The sequence below is a fragment of the Mastigoproctus giganteus genome, chromosome 8 (genome assembly GCF_048544385.1).
Source record: "Mastigoproctus giganteus isolate SK-2022 chromosome 8, ASM4854438v1, whole genome shotgun sequence".
NCBI classification, from domain to species: Eukaryota; Metazoa; Arthropoda; class Arachnida; order Uropygi; family Thelyphonidae; genus Mastigoproctus; species Mastigoproctus giganteus.
This window is the reverse complement of record NC_143582.1, coordinates 133695247-133714367: the sequence shown is the minus strand read 5'-3', so window position 1 is coordinate 133714367 and position 19121 is coordinate 133695247. Positions and strand designations below refer to the sequence as shown.

The window sequence follows — 19121 nt, the reverse complement described above, 5'->3', positions numbered from 1 at the left end:
GGTAGAATTTTTTTCAGCCTGGTCTGTACTTGTTAACAGGAGAGACTGCTTCTACAGGGATGGGATACACTTAAATAGAAAGGGTGCAAGAATGTTTGCTGATGCTATCGAGGCAATGTTAGGTGGGTCGGAAAACTGCTAGATTGGGGGGATACAAGGACTAATAGATTAACAGTAGCCACTGGCAGAGGTGAAAGTGATTCTTGCACTGCTTCTATTGGAATGAGCCGCAGCCTGGAAAATAAGATGCAGGATATTTCAGAGACTGCTGGGAATCATTGGGGTACAAGTAAACACATGGGTTGTGTTAGGGTAGCTAAGAAAAAGAACAGGTGCATGTATACTTGTGTGTACACCAATGCTAGGAGTTTAGTAAATAAATTTGATGAATTTGAGGTATTGCTCAAAACATCAAAGGCAGATATTGTGGGGATTTCAGAGACGTGGTGTCACACAGATATAAGAAATGCAGAACTGGAATTTGGGGAGTACAATGTCTACAGAAAGGATAGACAGGATAGGAAGGGAGGAGGGGTTATGCTATTAGTTAAAAAACACATAAAATCCAAGGAAGTGAAGCCAGTCGACATCGCTGGACAGTGCAGTGTCGAGTCAGTTTGGTGTGACATAAGCATTGGGAGATCAAAATTGAGAGTAGGAGTGTGCTATAGGCCTAATGACTCTGATGAGTATAATAAGAAACTGTTCGGAGAAATAGAGTGGCCCAGTAAATCAGAGAGTCTTATAATGGGGGATTTTAATTTCCCAGATATTGACTGGAATTTGGGGGCTGGTCACTCACACAGTAGCAAGGCTTTTGTGGATTTATTGGATGATTGTTTTCTACATCAGCATGTTCGGGAGGCAACTAGAGGGAGTAATACTCTTGATTTGATTATCAGTAGTGATTCTTCATGCATTAAGAATCTGCAGATAAATGAACCACTTGGTGGCAGTGATCACAGTGTGCTGAAGTGGGAGTTACTCAAAGAGGTAACTACCATTAGGGGTAAAGGGAAGGGGTATTGCTTTCGTAAAGGCGACTACAATGGACTGAGACAGTATTTAAATTCTATACAGTGGGATCAACTGATGATATTGCCAACAGCAAATTCAAAATGGGAAGCATTCAAAGAACTTATTGTGGAAGCTACTAGGCTTTACATACCAACTAAGAAATATTGTTCAAGGTTTAGGCCTAAATGGTTGTCAGATGAACTAATAAGGCATATGGCAGAGAAGAAAAATGCATGGGATACATACAAATTAACACGTGACACGGACGCCTATGATAGATACAAGTTGATCTGTAACCAAGTTACAAAGGAGGTTAGGCAGGCGAAGGCAGATTACGAGAGATCCTTGGCAAGGGATGCGAAGAAAAACAGCAAAGAGTTCTTTACTTATGTAAACTCTAGAAGGAAGGGGATGAATCAGATTGGTCCACTTGAGATCGATGGGTCAACTGTTGATGACCCTGCTCGGGTAGCTAACAAACTAAATGAATATTTTGCATCGACATTCACACATGAGGAGTTATTCAGCGAGGGGAATGCCAGAGGTGTATTCAACTCTAGCAGTAAGCTAGAGAATCTTGTAATAACTGAGAGCAAAGTGGAGGAGAAATTGTTGAAGATAAACGCAAGAAAGGCACCTGGGGTGGATGGGATCTATCCAGTTATATTAAAGGAGGCAGCAAAGGAGGTAAGCAAACCCTTAGCCATAATTATGAGAGCTTCCTTGGACTCAGGGGAGGTACCCATTGACTGGAGATGTGCAAATGTGACCCCAATTCACAAAGGGGGATCAAAGGCTGACACAAGTAATTATAGACCTGTGAGTTTAACTTCTGTTCCCGGAAAATTAATGGAGGCACTGGTGAAAGAAGCACTGCAGGATCATCTAGACAAGACTTCAGTTATAGCTAGGACACAGCATGGTTTTGTTAAGGGGAAGTCTTGCCTGACCAATTTGATTGGATACTATGATGCAGTCACAAAAGAACTGGATGCAGGGAATAACTTTGATATTATATACTTGGATCTTAGAAAGGCTTTTGATACTGTTGCACATGGAAGACTGCTGCACAAATTGGAGCAGTGTGGCATTGGAGGCAAGTTGCTGCTATGGATAAAGGGGTGGTTGAGGGGGAGAAGACAGAGTGTGGTAATCAATGGACACTGCTCATCGTGGACTAATGTTATTAGTGGAGTCCCTCAGGGTTCAGTATTGGGGCCTTTATTGTTTTCTGTATTTATAAATGATATTGATGATGGTATATCAGGCTTAATGTCCAAGTTTGCAGACGATACGAAGGTTGGCAGGGTTGTCAAGGACACTACTGACACTATGCTGCTGCAACAGGATTTGGAAAGGTTGAGCAGATGGGCTTCGAGGTGGCAAATGAAGTTTAACATTGACAAATGTAAAGTACTACATATGGGAAACAGCAACCCCAGAGCAACGTATCAACTCTGTGGTACTACACTGACAGTGGTAGAGAATGAAAGGGACCTGGGGGTGGTGGTGCAGGCAGATATGAAGTTCTCTGAGCAGTGCAGACGAGCTGCAAGAGTAGCTCATGGTGTATTGTCAATGATATATAGGAATTTTTCTAGCAGGGATAAGGAGGTGATTATTCCCTTGTATAAGGCAATGGTCAGGCCACACCTAGAGTACTGTATACAGGCCTGGAGGCCTCATTTCAGGAAGGATGTAGAGCTGCTGGAACGAGTACAGAGAAGGGCAACTAGATTGGTGAATGGGACAAAGGGGTTCTCTTACGAAGAAAGGCTTAAGTTTTGCAAATTACAGTGTCTGGAAACTAGGTACCAGCGGGGTGATCTGATAGAGGTGTACAAAGCCTTGAATGGTTTGAGCATGCTCAATGCTGATGGGATTCTTCCTCTAGCTCAGAAAAATCACCTGAGAGGGCATAAATTCAAATTGAGGAAAGACAGATGTAGGATAGATGTGCGGAAATTTGCCTTTAGCCAGCGGGTGGTTGGTGGGTGGAACAGACTTCCATCCCTTGTCGTGGAAGTTGATAGCCTAAATAAGTTTAAGGCTCAGCTGGACAGGTATTTCGAACGAACAGAGGGGTGAAGTGGAAGTGGTTATTTTTATTTATTTATGTTACTTTTTTTTTTTTTTTTTTTTTGGCTGATGCTGCATAAGCTTGCTTTCTTGCATCAAATGCCTCTACTAATGCTAATGCTAATGCTAATAATGTCATAGTAAGAAACAAAATGTTTATTCTTCTTGATTTTCTTAATTGAAAAAAAAAAATCGATGAAATTTCAGAAATATTGAAACTAGAAACTATCTTTTTTTCAGTACTAATTAGACTCAAATTTGTTAACCTTTCTTACATCATTGTTGATCTTAAGTAGTTCTTTACCATTTTTAATTTGGAAAAAAAGCATATTCTCCATGTTACCATAGTTGTTACCATAGCACATGGTTGAGAATATTTATATTGCAATAGAAACATTGGGAAACATAGCAAGAAGATTGTTTGAAAAAATATACTGTAACACATCATATGCTTCCATATTTGGCTGTATAAAAATTGACAAATTTTCTATCTCTTCACACAAGTCAATAGCATTAATGTCAATTTATTTTAAAGAAGGATTGACAAATTAGTTTAAGTCCATACAATGTTTAATTTTGGTTTTGTTGTTTAGAGATGGAAATGAATAAAGGTCCAATAAAAAATTAAAACTATTATTATGAGCCTTCAGTTGTTAAAATCTCTCTCTTCTATTTGTAATATTGTTATATCTAGTGTGACAAAATAAAAATTTATTTTGTATGAAGCTTCAGGCAAATTTATAGTTTCATGATTACTTTCATAAAGAAACATTCTTTTTTTTTATGTGGTTGTGTAATTGAGGCTTCTGTAAATCTAGTTTTGCAATTTATTTCATTAGCAACAGCTGCTGCTTCATTTAACATATTTTTAACATATTTAATCTAATTGTTCTAGATTCTTCAAAATACTCACCTAATGCATGCAACATTTTTATGATTGTTGGTATCGATGTGTTTAAATTTTGCATCGATTTTCTAACAACATTGATTTTTGATAATATATAATACCATATTACAAGGGAACAAATAAATGTCTAAGATTTGATTTTTGTTATTAATGATTTAGCTACATTTCTAGAATCATTATCATAGGAAATATCTGTATAGATATTGTATAGAGCATCATATATTTTATCAAGATTGAATTTACGGATATTCATTAGGATAAGGATTAAAAATCACTATTATCAGTAAAAATTTATGCACTGACCAATGATTCAGCTTCAATATTCATTATCGAATAACAACTAATGTACACAGTGGAAAATCTTAGCAGCATGTCACTTCAGTTCAATGAGCAAAAAGACAATGAAGTAGCAACTCTATGGCTGGTCATCATCACCGGCCACTGTTCATTCTACACAGGTAGAAGTCTCATAAACTTAGCTTGGTTAACTAAGCAAAGTCTCATAACTTAGCTTATAGATTCAGGGCAAGAAAGAGCTTTGCTGTCTTCTTCCTAAGCAGATTAGCTCCTCCTTGAAATTCCATTCATAAATAGAATAAATGAATAAGTCCTGCACAATTTCCTAGAAAGGTATTGTGAATGGTGTTTCTAGAAATTTTTTGATCAGGAAAGTACAGACATGTAAAAAAAGCTGAGGTCCACCTGGACCTCGCGCGAGTATTGAAGGGTTAATTTATAAAGTAAATTTTAGAGTAGACAAGCATTATGCACACATCAACAAAAGTTAAGTAACATGTTAATATTCAGAAAAATATGACATATTTAAAATTTTCTTCATATGTGTATGTAGGTTTCAGGTTTTAAGGTGCTGCTTGAATGTTGGCACCTTCATGATGGCCCGACCCTGATCATAACAATACCCCATCACACTTGGTCTTTCCATTGAAGAATTTCTTGTGAACACTCAATCAATGTGGTGACACATTTGCTATACTCACTTGACTTAACTCCCTGTGATTTTTGCTTAGTTTCCCAACCTTAAAGCTCCCTTGGAAGGTCACAGATTTGCAACCACCAAGAAAATTATTCATTGGACAGGGAACATTGGAAAGTTCCTTTTAACTTCCATCATTTTAACTTAAAAATAAAGTAAGAATAAATATGCAAATAGTATTTATTAAGAATAACATCTGCATGACTTGTTCCAAATAAAATAATTTATTTATAGGTAAAGGAGCATCTAAGCCAATATTCCATCAGTCAAAGACTATTTGGAGAAAGTATACTTGGATTATCACAAGGTTCTGTTTCCGATCTTTTGGCAAGGCCTAAACCCTGGCATATGCTTACTCAGAAAGGCCGAGAACCATTTATACGTATGAAAATCTTTTTAGAAGATGAAAATGCTGTGCATAAGTTGGTTGCCTCTCAATACAAAATTGCTCCAGAAAAGTTAATGAGAATGGGAGGATATGGGGGTGCTATTAATCCACCAGGTAGGAATAACTGTAATATAAAATTATTAATTGCAAAAGTGTCATTTAATATTGGTCTTAATGCTTTGCAATAAATTGTTTCTGAAGGTTCAATATGCAGAAATTTCAATTCATGTAATAGTTTATCTCAAAAATTATAAAATATTTTAAGCTATTTAGTTTATATTTGTAAAAAGCACTGGAATACCTTGTATTTTTTGTATTGCAGAAATTAATGGTTTTTAAAAAGCATGAACTTGTTAAAGTTTGGTTAATTAATGATTTTTAAAGAGCATGACATTGTTGTTAAAGGTTAGTTAATTAAGTTGTTAAAGAGCATGAAGGGGATTTGTTATCAGTTGAGTAATTGAAATATATAGTTCACTATATTTTGGGTGAATTATTACTGAAGTAAGATAAAGGAAAGAAAAAAATAAATTATATATTAGTTGAGGATTGAATCTGCAGCTTCAGAGTTGGTAAAAGTAACATATTACCATATCATATATTCCCAAAGCTGGTTTGGTATTGTGTTGTTAAAGATCACATGGAGCCATTTGGCAATCTGGCAGACAGAAGTACCCAGAATTTATAGTTTTGCTTTTACATACTTCTTACTTTCTGGAGATTATTGTTACTTCTCTGTTTTATATTATTACATCTGTCCTTTTAAAAGGGTTTCCTTAAAAACTGGGATTAAAATAAAAATAGTTACATTGTTCAGTAATGCTGAACTTTTAAGGAAATACAAACTTATTTGAGTTATATTAATCCAGCATTAGTGGTGCCCCTAATTGTAGCAAATAATGGCAGGTGACTGAATTTTAAATTTCTGGAGAAAATTTTGGATTTTCTTGAATTCTGCTTTGATAAAACTAATATTTTCTCTTTAATGGAATACTTACTGTGTATAACTTTTTTTTTTTAATAAAAAATAATTAAATATTTAAAAAATGCTATTTTTAACCTCTTTTATATTCATAAAATAAATATCAATTCTTAATTCTACTGAAAATAAGAAAAAAGAAGTTTTTAAATGTAAAATATAAACAAAAATCCTATTACTTTCATTTTAAACGACTGTTAAGCATGCAAAATTTAAATATGTGTATACACATATCTTTCTGCTTATTGTATATATAAATACTTAAAAAAATTTTCGTATGTGTGTGTGTTATAATATTGACTTCCATTTTAAAATATTTTAAATGTTTTATCCAAATTGAGCAAAGGATTTGTATCAAATTTTGCTGTAAAATTGGAAATTATTGGACTGTTAAATTAAACCTTTGGGAATCTATGCTTTATGCAGAAGTATTGCTTGTAGGTGATATGCTAAATTTAATGGTGGGAATCGGTCCAATATAACCCTCTTTCTTTATATCCATCTACCACAAAAAGTAATAGTAAGTATTTGCCATAGAGTGCAAGGAAGCCACAGGCTTTTGCTGCCCTGACAAAAAAAAAAAAACAAAAAAAAACAAACAAACAAAAAACAGCATCAATTGATAAGAAAATGCAAATTATATGCTTCCCTCGGACAGGTAAGTATCCAGTTGACCTTTGAATCTATTCAAACTGTCAGCTTCAATGACTCGCAGCCCCTAGTGCCAAGTGTAGTGATTTGAGTGACCTTTCAGTGAATTATCTAGCATGCCAATTAGTATAAATAGCATTATTTTTTGTGTGAGTTTTTGCAATTTCCTTAAACTCCTTGTACATATTAATAACATTTAACATATTAAAAACTTACTAATACAGAAAGGAAAGTCACCTTTCTTTACATTAATCAATTACTAACCTTTCTTTTCCTTGGTCACTAGGTGGCACCACTTCTACCTCCACGTGGCGAGGCTGGAAACCTGGGAGGAAAAGCTCTTACTCCCAGTGCAAAAAGGAGCAAACACCGTGGATTTTGACAACAGAGTCACAAAATCCTCTAACATGAGCCAATCAACTCAAGAATGTGAAGAGATCAATACAAACATGGCAAAAACAAAAAAAAAAAGCGATATATATGAAATACCCACACGAAAGTATTTTATCATCCACTCCATGGGTGATTATCCCCTTGGTGATTGTCCACAGGAAAATTATCCCCTTTCCTCATACAAAAAGGTCTGGAAAATATAGCAGAATCTCCAAAAGCAGTAAAAGGTTAAAATCAGGCAACTTACTGACTGAGACAACCAATATATGACAGTTAGAGCAATGACTGTCATGTATTGGTTGTCTCAGTCAGTGAAAACGTCCACTTTTGGCCGAATCCCGGTAACAGTTACATCCCATAATACTTTAAACTCCTCGAAAGGAGTAATATCTGAATGGGATCTCCTCAATATAACAGAAGACAAAATACTACAAGAAATGAAAAACCAAGGAGTCACTCATGTGAAAAGGATAACTGTCAAAAAAGAAGGAATAATCACCCAGACCAAATATATATATATATACTCCAAGTCCACCAAATGAATCCTATTTGATGTCTTAAATGTCAAAAATATGGACATTCACAAACAACATGCAGAGGAATAGCATTATGTGCCAAATGTGGTTCCCAAGAACACACCAATCAAGAATGAACAACTGAACACCCTATATGCCCAAACTGTAGTGGAAACTACACTGCCTGCTCTTGGAAATGTGAAAGATGGAAATAGGAAGAAAAATACAAAGCAGAACATAAAGTTACATACCAAGAAGCCAGAAAACCATTACAACCAGCCAACATAAGGAAACCTACCTATGCAAAGTAGACTGGGAAAAATTCAAAAATCTAGCAGTAATTGAACAACAGAAAATCCGATAACTAACCATTGATCAAGCAGCACAATATGTAACCAACCAAATTACCCAAGTAGCAGAAGAATCAATACCAAAAACATCCACCAAACTTCCTCTATTCCCAAAGCCTTGGTGGAATGAGGAATGTACTCAAACGAAATGAGACAGAATCAGAGAATGGAATATTTTTCACAAAAATCTTACCAAAGACAATCTAATACATTTTAAAAAAATGAAAGAAAGAGAAGATATGTTAGATGGGCATGCAAGAAAGCCTCCTGGACACATTTTGCCTCAACCATAAATAGAACTACAAATACTAAAACAGTTTCGATAAAATATGAAAAATGAGCAATAGATACCAAAATTTAGTACATCCAATTATCAATTGGGAATGGCAGGATATCGCCGATCCAAAAGAAATAGCAAATGCTTTAGGTGAAACTTTTGCCAAAATATTTGCCACTGCATCCTATCCACCAAAATTCCAGAAATATAAAAATCATCAAGAGAAAATACAATTTAAAATTCTTCACAAAATAAGTAGAACAATATAACCATCCACTAACCATAACCGAGCTCCATAAGGCACTGTCACAAACAAAACAAAGTGCAGAAGTCCCAGATGACATCAATTATATAATGATAAAGAAACTCAGCTAAGAATCATTACAATCTCTACTTTTTTTATGCAACAGGATATATATAGAGCACAAGTTCCCTAGCATGTGGCATTATGCGATCGTCCTCACTTTCCCAAAACTTGGCAAAGATCCTACTAATCTGAACAGCTACCATCCAATAGTAGTCACCAGCTGCCTAGGAAAATTAATGGAAAAGATTATAAATGCAAGCCTCATGTGGTACCTAGAAAACCTTTTATGCCCAGTACAGTGTGGCTTCAGGAAACAAAGATCAACCTTGGACCTCCTAATTAAAATAGAAAACAACATACAATACACTTTCATTAGAAAAGAACATTTAGTCATGATATGCTTTGATATCAAAAAAGCATACAATACAGCTTGGCACTATGGCATTCTCCAGAACATGTACAACTTAAAGCTAAGAGGACATCTCCCTATTTTCATCCAGAACTTTTTACAGCACTGAAACTTCCAAGTATGAATACAAACTACACTCTCAAAAGTTTTCCTATAAGGAGTACCACAGGGATCAGTCCTCAGTGCTACCCTGTCTTCAGTCCCCAAGTGACAAGAAATTTTCTTCCAAATTGCTCTCCAAAGTGATATAGTTTTGTTTCTTTTCTAGTGTACCTATTCTTTTGTTTACTTGAAGTGGTTCTACAATTTAGAGGTCAAAAGTAAGAACCCAGAAAGGAAATCCACCTTTCTTTTCTTAGTTTTTATATATATTACTAACCAACTCTACTAACTTAAACAACCACTTGGTCATTGGTTGCACCACTCCTGCCTCTATCTGGCAAGGCTGGTAACCTGGGGGATAAACCAACCCTCAGGCCTAAAAGGAGCAGAGATGGAAACAAATGAATTTCCACATTTAGAGCCAAAGAGCTCTCAACCAAATGGCAGTCACAACACTGACCATGACTTCTCTCTCTCAAAGAGAATGAAGAAAGACACTGGAAGACAGGAATCGCCAGTATTCCTGATAATACATTCTCTGTCAACACAACCTGTGGGTAAGCTTTTTCCCTTCATTATTCAGAGATGCCTTGAACATGCTGAAGGTTCACCAAAAATAGTGAAATTCCTCCAATCTGGAGATTGATTAATAGAGACCGCCAATCTTCGACCATCTGAACTATTATTGTGTCTGACATCCTTCAGTGGAATCCCAGTTAAAATTACACCACATACCACCCTTAGTTCTTCAAAGGGAGTGATCACTGAATGAGATTTATTGAACATTCCTGAAGATGAAATAGTTCAGGAACTTAAAGATGAAAATGTCACTCAGGCAAAAAGGATTATGATCCGAAAAGATGGCAGTTTAGTCCCCCCTACCCGGAGTATAATTTTAACTTTCGGTTCTCCAAACCTACCAGCATCAGTCAAGGCAGGATATTTAAACTGTCACGTTTGGCCATATATCACGAACCCCCTAAGATGTTTTAAATGCCAGAAATTTGGCCATTCCCAGACAGCATGACATGGAGATGCAACGTGCAAACTGTGGGTGTAAAACTCATACACAAACAGAATGCGAGGCATCAACGCCACAGTGTCCAAATTACAAGGGCACCCATCCAGCATATTCCAGAGACTGTGACCTCTGGAAGTTGAGGAAAAAAATACAAGAAAATAAAGTTTCCTACCAAGAGGCAAGAAAACAAGTAAAATTAAGTATGCAGAAGTGTCCATCCCTCCAGACATATTGATCTCAAACTGGGCTCGACTAGTCCTCTGGGTCCAGCATCCATCTCCACCAAATAGTAGATCAATGTAATAATACAGAACCGACAGCTCCATCCCAGAGACTTCCCCATTGTCAAGCAGTGAAGTAATCTCATCTATCAAGCATGTACACAGATGATACAAACAACCAAGAAGATCTACTTGAAATACATGCAGATGATGATATGGAAGAAAGCAATGACTCAGGATGCCCTAATTTTTCAAGAAAAGAAAAATCAAAACTCAACAGATATATACAAGCCACTCACAAAAAACAGACACTCACCTTCCGCTCACAAAACTAAATAATGGAACAAATCATACAATGGAATTGCAGAGGTTTTTGCAGCAATATCGAATTGATGATATCTATGAATTCACCATTACAATCCTGCTGCCATGTGCCTCCAAGAAATGAATTTAACACCAAAAATCTCTGTTTCAGTCAAAAACTATACTATCTTCAGAAAAGATCGATCTGAAACTAACAGCCCCCCCATGGAGGAGTAGCCGAGTCCGCTCCAGCACATTCCATTGCAAACATCATTAGAAGCTATTGCTATGCATATAGTTATCGGTATCACATTGATACCGATAACTAAGTGGTCTCGATATATCTTCCGCCAAACCATCCATGCACATTTCAGGATCTGGAAAACCTTATTTCTCAATTACCGTCTCCTATCTGTCTATTGGGAGATTTTAATGGACATCATCCATTGTGGAGTTCTCAGGTCTCAGATGGATATGGTGAGCTTATTGAAATGCTACTTGACAAAGAGAATTTGATACTATTAAACACTGGCTTAACCACTTGCATCCATTTTCCTACTGCATCAACCACTGCTATAGATCTCTCAATCTGCTCTACAATCCTCTTCTATAGAGTGGGCAGTACATGACAATCCTACAAACAGCGATCATTTTCCACTGATTTGTAGCATTCAAACCACCCAGTCCAAACAAACAAAAACGAAATGGAAATTTTCCAAAGCTGGTTGGTTGGTCAGTCGGTCGGTCGTTTTAGGATTTTATGGCACATTAGCATCTAAGGCTATAATGTGGCAAGTCAAAAAGGTGTAAAATATAAAAGTATAATATTATAACTGTTTATATATTATCGTAAAGGAGTATACGATATAAAAAGTTTATAAAGCATAAAACTGTAAAAACATTCTAGATAAAGTTATTTAGATTAATAAGTTGTAAAAACTTAAATATAGCTGATACATTTTCATTGTCCGATAAAATCTGTCTGAGTGTATAAGGCTAAAACATAAATGACAATAATTACAAAAATATGGACATTCAATTAAAATATGACAGACTGTTTAAATGGTGTCACAATTTCTACACATAGGACGATCGTCTGCCCTCGGCAGATAGCAATATGTCAAGTGACAATGTCCTATGCGGAGCCAAGATAGAACAACTTCCTATTTTCGGTTCCCGCACTGTCTATGTTCAATTACAGGCTTAATCTCATATAATTTATTTGCAGTCTATCCATGCCATGAGTGTTGCCATTGGGATACCAGTTTCTCTCAAATTACTTGCCTGTAGTTTGTATAGAGGACTAACAGGCAAGAATTAAATAGGTTTGCTGATTTGGCTGCAGTATCTGCCACATCATTTCCTGAGATCCCAATGTGGCCTGGGATCCAGCAGAAATGAACATCAAATTCAGATTGTGAAAGGAAGTGCAGTTTCTGCTGTATCTGGGTCAGGCCAGGATGAGGGTTGAATCTCATTGGCCTGCAATGAACTCAGAGAATCGGTATATATCATATATTTTTTTTTGTGGTGGGTGGTTTGTATATGATCCAAGACTAGCTCAACTGCGTGCATCACTGCAGTCGTGGGAGATCTGCTCAAATACCGTGGTGTCTGGGAAAACAGCTGCAGATCCAACAGCCACTTCTGACCTCGAGCCATCTGTGTAGATGGGCAAGAAGTCAGAATGTTCAGAGTGCTGTGCTAAAAAGAGCTGCAGGTAGACAGAAAAGAGCTGTCCTTTCTCCAATTGTTAAGGGAGAAGTTGCAGTTTGGGACACGAGCATGCCAGGGTGGAGTGGGTTACCCTGGTGATGGAGAAACATTGTCTAATGTGATGTCCAAATCGCTCAGTAGCCTTTGGATACGAATACCAAATGGTTGATTGGCAGTCTGGTGAGTGTTGTACAGATTTTCCCAACATGGCTCAAAAATGGGTGTCCACATTGGGTGGTCTGGCAGAGATTTCAGTTTCAAAGCATACTGTAGAGATAACTGTTTCTTACGAAGTAATAACGAGGGCTCATTTTCTTCGACATATGGCTCTGCATAGGAGATGTTCGGAATGCTCCAGTGGCAATACAGATCGCCTGATGGTGGATGGGATCCAGCCATCAGAGTACACTGAGTCTAGAAGATGCATACACCTGGCACCCATAATCTAACTTTGATCGCATGAGTGCATGATAGAGATGCAAAAGGGTGCACCGGTCAGTGCCCCAAGAATGTGAAGAGATTGCACATAGGATATTCAAGCCTCTCGTGCATTTCATACGTAGTTGACAAATGTGTTGTAGAAAGGTCAACTTTTTATTAAATACAAGCCACAAAAATCTGGTTTCAGGTACTACTGGAATAGCCTCAATTCAGGTTCAGGGTGAAGATTGTGCTTTCTGCAAAAATGCATGCAAACAGTCTTCTGTAGAGAGAACCTGAATCTGTTATTTATTGCCCATGAGTTCAGATGGTCAACAGCATGTTGCAGTTGCCTCTCAATTACCCTCATGTTGCTGTACCATATGAGGCAGGCATTGACCATTCTCTCCAGATTTTGCACAGACAGCTGGTCAGAGCAATAGGACAGTAGGTCGTTGGGATTTTAGGATCTTTTCCTGGCTTAGGAAAGGCAAGCACGAATGCCTTATGCCAGGAATCTGGAAACTGCTCTTCTTGAAATATTCTGTTGTATAGAAAGAGCAATTAGTCCACGGATTTTGCAGACATGTGTTTGATCATATCAAAATGGATAAGATCTGATCCAGCAGCACTTGCCTTGGTAAGAGTTAGAGCTGTTTTTAACTCTTCAGTGATGAACGGCCCATTATAGGGATAAGACTTTTTTAGATTTAAAGTTAATTGGCTGCTTTTCGAGTGTCTTTCCAGACCAGAAATTCTGGGGAGTAAGATGCTGACGAGATAGCAGACAAGGTCTCCCCAAGTGCAATGGCTATTGCAGTTGGGTCTGCAACATGCATCCATTACATTCCATTTACCCTTCATTTTCTGGATTTTGTCCCGGATAGCTTTACTGCTGGTGGACTGGATAATAGTTGATGTAAAGCTGATCCACGATTCCTTTTGGCTCTGACGATGAGCATATCATGCTTTTGCACTTGCAAATTTGAAGGCTAAAAGATTGGCTGAGGTAGGATTTGTCAGAAAGGCAGAAAATAAAGCCCCAAACTTTATTTTATGCCTTTTTTGGTGCTGTGCATTCAGCATTCCACCAAGGTTTTGGAAATGGCGGGAACCAGCTAGATGTTTTTGGAATTGTGCTGCAGCTGCATGGACAATGCTTTCTTTGATGTATGCCACCATCATTGATAGGCTCCTGACTGACTGCACTGATGTTAAAGTCTACCAGGTGTTGAAAGGTATTCCAGTCAGCCTGATCAATCTTCCATCACGGTAACCTAAAAGGTGGGCACGACCTACCTTTAGGTAAGTTGGTTATCACGGGGAAGTGATCGCTTCTATCTATCTCCCAGGTGACTGAAGGAAGGAGGGAGGGAGCATATAGAGAGATCAATAGCAGAGAACGTACGGATAGGCATGTGGAAAAAGGTGTTAGTTCCCACATTTAGAAGGGAAAGGTCATTGTCAGTGAGCATATGCTCTATAACACGTCCCCTTCCATTAACGTCGACACTACCCCACAGGGTGTTATGTCCATTGAAATTGCCCAGGAGTAAGACAAGAGTAGGCAGCTGCACAATGAGATCATCAAGGTCTTTCTGGGAGATATCAGTCCCAGGTGGCAAATAAACCGAACAGACTGTTAATAAAAACCCTACCATAAAGCAAACTGCTACCACTTCTATGTTGGTGGAGAGCAGAATAGTTTGAAATGGGGTATGGTTGCCTAGAAGTATAGCAACACCCCCCATGAGCAGGTCCATCCCCGGTTCTGTCCTTTCCGACAATAGTAGTGTTATGAAGGGAAGGGTTTTCATTTGCCTTCAGGTATGTCTCTTGTAAGTAAAAGCAAACTGGCTCATGCTTTTGCAAGATGGCCTTGATGTCATCATTGTTTTGCCAGAATCCAAAACGGTTCCACTGTAGGAATTTAACCATTATTTTGGCTTTGTGGGTCCATCAGGTGGTTTCCGAGGTTCTGAGGGCTTACTTTTGTCAGTCTTGGCTTTATCTTTCCTGGGGAAGTATGGACGCTGTCCAGTGTCCATTTTCTCCTCAGCAAAGAGCTGCAAGACTGAATCTTCTTGTACCTCCTCCTCCTCCTCGACATCCATGTTTTTTTGAGTGCTAGGGGATACTTCAACTTTCTTAGTCTTTTCTTTGGAAATTACTTTTGTTACTTGTGGAGCATTAAAAGGTACCAATATAGGAGTGGCAGTTGATTGGTCTTTCTGTGCAGGTTTTTATGGGCTTAAGAGGTAACATGCGATGGGAGTGAAGGCCTCTTTTGGAGGAACGGTCATGTCTGTCTGAATTTCAATGGAACATCTCCCTGCTACCAGAAGGTAGCAGGGAGATGGGTTTGTTGATATTCGTAGGTGGGTTTGTTGATATTTAGAGGTTTCACTGCTTTCCTTGCCTCCTGGTATGATATGTTCAGCTCTGCCTTCAGCCATTGGATTTCTTTTTCTTCTTTCTGCCTCTGGAATGCTCGTGAGTAGGCTGGATGTTCTTCCTCACAGTTAATGCAGGTGGGTTTTGTGGCTGAACACGCTGTTGTTTCGTGGTCCTTTGCACCACATTGAGCGCATGCAAGGACTCCACAGCAGGCCATTTGAGAATGTCCATATTTCTGGGTGATCTATCAATCATAATTTATGATCTATCAATCATAATTTAAAATACCATAAAGGGTTTGGAACATATGGACATACTGGACAGTTGATGTAACCAACTTTAATCTCATCAGAAGACTTAGGTGAGTTAAAAGTCAGTATTATGTTTCTAATTTTAACAAGTTTCCCGTCTCTACGCACATTAATCCTCTTTACGGCAATAACTCCCTGTGGTTTCAGTTATGACACCACAGGGAGTTATTGCCAATGAATTAAGTGTTACTCTCAATGAATTAAGTGTTCTCTGTGGTGTCATTGCTATGGATATTCCTCCGATTGATGTTGCTCGGAGTAGCTACTCATACTGCCTGTCAGTTTTAGTTTCAATTAAGAGGTCACCAGAATGGAGCCTCTTAAATGATTTGGGTGAACCTGCTAACCCGTCTAACCCTTTCTGTATAAAGAAGGGTGACATTTTGCCAATCGGTTTTTCGCTGGTAGAATGTATAATTAAAAACCTTGGGACTAGCCCTGATGATATTTCAGTTTGCTGCCTCTTTGTAGCAATAGTGCTATCTGTGTCGTCATCTATATTTGCAGACAGGGACTGGGTTGGGGCCCCTGAAGAAGTAAGTTTATTAAGAATTCATGAAGTTTGCTAAATGGTTCAGTGCCCAGACTCCCCACCCACTACCGAGCCCAGAGGGATGCCCACTACCTGTCATGCAATAAATGTGCTCGGGAGTGGAATGCCAGGGCTACCCAGACACCATACCCACATCACCACCACCAGCCTGAATCCTGTCCCTCGGACCATGAGGGTAGGGGCATGGCATTAACACAGTTGACCCTTGCAGGCGAGCCTACTAGCCAAGCCTTCCAGGACCAACCGTCTTGTCGAAGCAGGGACCAAAGTGGTGTATTGAAGCTGGACCCCTCAACCACCAGGATCTCCCTTTCCAAATTTCCACGGGTCGCAGCATATGGCAAACACGCCAGATTCCATTGATGTCAGCCTGGAACCTAGGCAGTGGGCACTGGATCCCAGCAATGCTAGTCTGGAAGTCCAGCAGTGTCACTGGGAGGTCCCCTCACCACGTATAGGTACCCACGTTGAGGGGGTTTTTTCAAAGCGAACTGGACAAAATTTGCCAATCATGTATCTTTTGATGAGGATATCATTGAGTCTTCTGCTATTGACACTGCCACCAATCATATCACAATCCAGATACTAACAGCTGCAACAGCTGCCATCCCACAGTCTCAAATTAGAAACTGTTGGCATATCAATCAATGGTGGAATGGTAATTGTAACAAAGGGAAAAAAATGCAGCATGGAAAGCCTTCCACAAATATCCCACCACTGTCAACCTTATTAACTTCAAGAGACTGAGAGCCATAGCTCATTACATCCAGTAAAAGGCCAAAAAAGATTCATGGGTAAAATTTTCCTCCTCAATCAACAAGATACTGATACCTGAATAATCTGGGACAAAATAAAGAAGCTAAGCGGGAAGTATCATATATCACCTTCTATTATTATCTGGAATGGGAAGGAGGTCTTCTCTTCTGGGGAGATTGCCAATGCCTTAGGAATTGTGTTCTGTGAATTGTTCTCCTCAAGCGCATATCAACCGTCTTTTCAAAAAATCAAAGCTGAAGCTGAGAAAAGGAAACTGAACTTCAAAACTACATGTCCTTTACCCTATAACCAACCACTCGTAATATCTGAACTGAAAGAATCTATATATACCTCAAGAAACAGCACTCCTGGCCCTGACAGAATTTACTATATAATGCTTCAACATCTCAATCAGAAATCACTATCGTCATTGCTAAAATTTTACAGTCAGATCTTCTCAGATCATATATTCCCCACTTCTTGGCAACATTCTTATATGATAGCTATACTGAAACCTGGAAAAGATCATTCGATTCCTCACAATTATAGACCAATTTCTCTAACAAGCTGCTTGAGTAAGATTTTGGAAAATATGGTTCACCATCGGCTCACCTGGTATCTTGAATCCCAAAACATAATCAGTAACAATTAGTTTGGTTTTCGAAAGAATAGTTCTTCCCTAGACCTCATGACAAAAGCTGAATCAATCATAAGAAACACATTCATCAGAAATCAACATCTCATCATTATATGTCTTGATACAGAGAAGGCTTTTGATACTACATGGTGATACGGCATCCTAGGAGAACTCCATTCTATTCATATGGGAGGCCATTTACCATATTTTATTCAAAATTTCCTTCAACACAGATCTTTCCAAGTTAGGTACCAGCAGGTTTTATCTCAAACATGCATACAACAAGAAGGAGTCCCACAAGGCTCTGTTCTTAGTGCCACTCTGTTTTCAATATGAATAAACAATATCACAAACCGCATTCCAAACACCGTTGACTCATATCTCTATACAGATGATCTTACCATATCCGGCCATTCCCAGATTATGAACTATATCGAGGGGCATCTACAAATATCCATAATGGATGGCACAAAATGGATACAGACTCTCAAGGCACAAATCTACAGCCATAAATTTCTGCACAAAGCACAGAATGCATCCTGAACCTGAGTTACACTTGGCCATTCACCCTCTACCAATCGTGAACAGTATTCACCTCCTAGGGCTAATTTTTGATAAGAAAAATTAAACTTCTAGGAGCACATCAAATATCTAAGAACCACTTGCATAATGAATATACTCCAGGTCATCTCCAGTACATCTTGGGGTGCCGATCGTTATACCCTGCTCCACTTACATAAGTTCCTAATTAGAACTTAGCTAGACTACGGAGCACCTGTTTATGACTCAGCTAGGGAGAGCACTTCACCTGTCTAGTGCACATCCAACACTCTTCTCTTAGGATAGCCCTAGGTGCATACAGAACATTACCAGTTCAAAGTCTTTGTTGAGCCACGTGGGCCACGAACCTCCACTTAGCATCAGAAGAAAGATGTTGCTGATGAACTACTCAGCTAAAATTAAAAGCCTGCCTACTCATCCTGTTTGGCCACTACTGCATGGTCATCAGTGGAAAATCCACTATGCAAATAAACCCAGAACAATTCGGCCTACTGGTATCAGACTGCAGAATCTAACAGAAAGCTGCAACATTCAGCTTGATAATATCCTCAGAGAATCAAAAGATCCAGATCCCCCACGGACTACCTTCACGCTTTCTTCTGATGAATACTTAGAGCAATGGGGTAAAGATTCTATAGCAAATTTTAATATCCAACAACTACATTTTGTTCATACACAAAAGTATCCCCACTTTACCAAGATCTACACTGATGGTTCAAAGTCTGACAATCAAGTGGGTGCGGCTGCTGTCTTCCCTAATACAACTGTTTCAATCTCACTTCCAGCCGAATGCAGCAGTTATACTGCTGAGCTTCATGCCATTCAACTTGCTCTGAAAATCATCTCACTCACTCCTG

The 19121-nt window shown here is 38.5% G+C and overlaps 1 protein-coding gene across 1 annotated transcript in view; it reads left to right on the top strand.

Annotated features, from left to right (window-relative positions):
- LOC150081830 (homeobox protein cut-like) overlaps positions 1 to 19121 on the top strand; it is a 323211-nt gene that overhangs the window by 185709 nt on the left and 118381 nt on the right. Inside the window, exon 6 of the mRNA XM_090379744.1 lies at positions 5232 to 5499. Within this exon, the coding sequence (XP_090235870.1) occupies positions 5232 to 5499 (268 nt within the window). The remainder of the gene's footprint in view (positions 1 to 5231; positions 5500 to 19121) is intronic.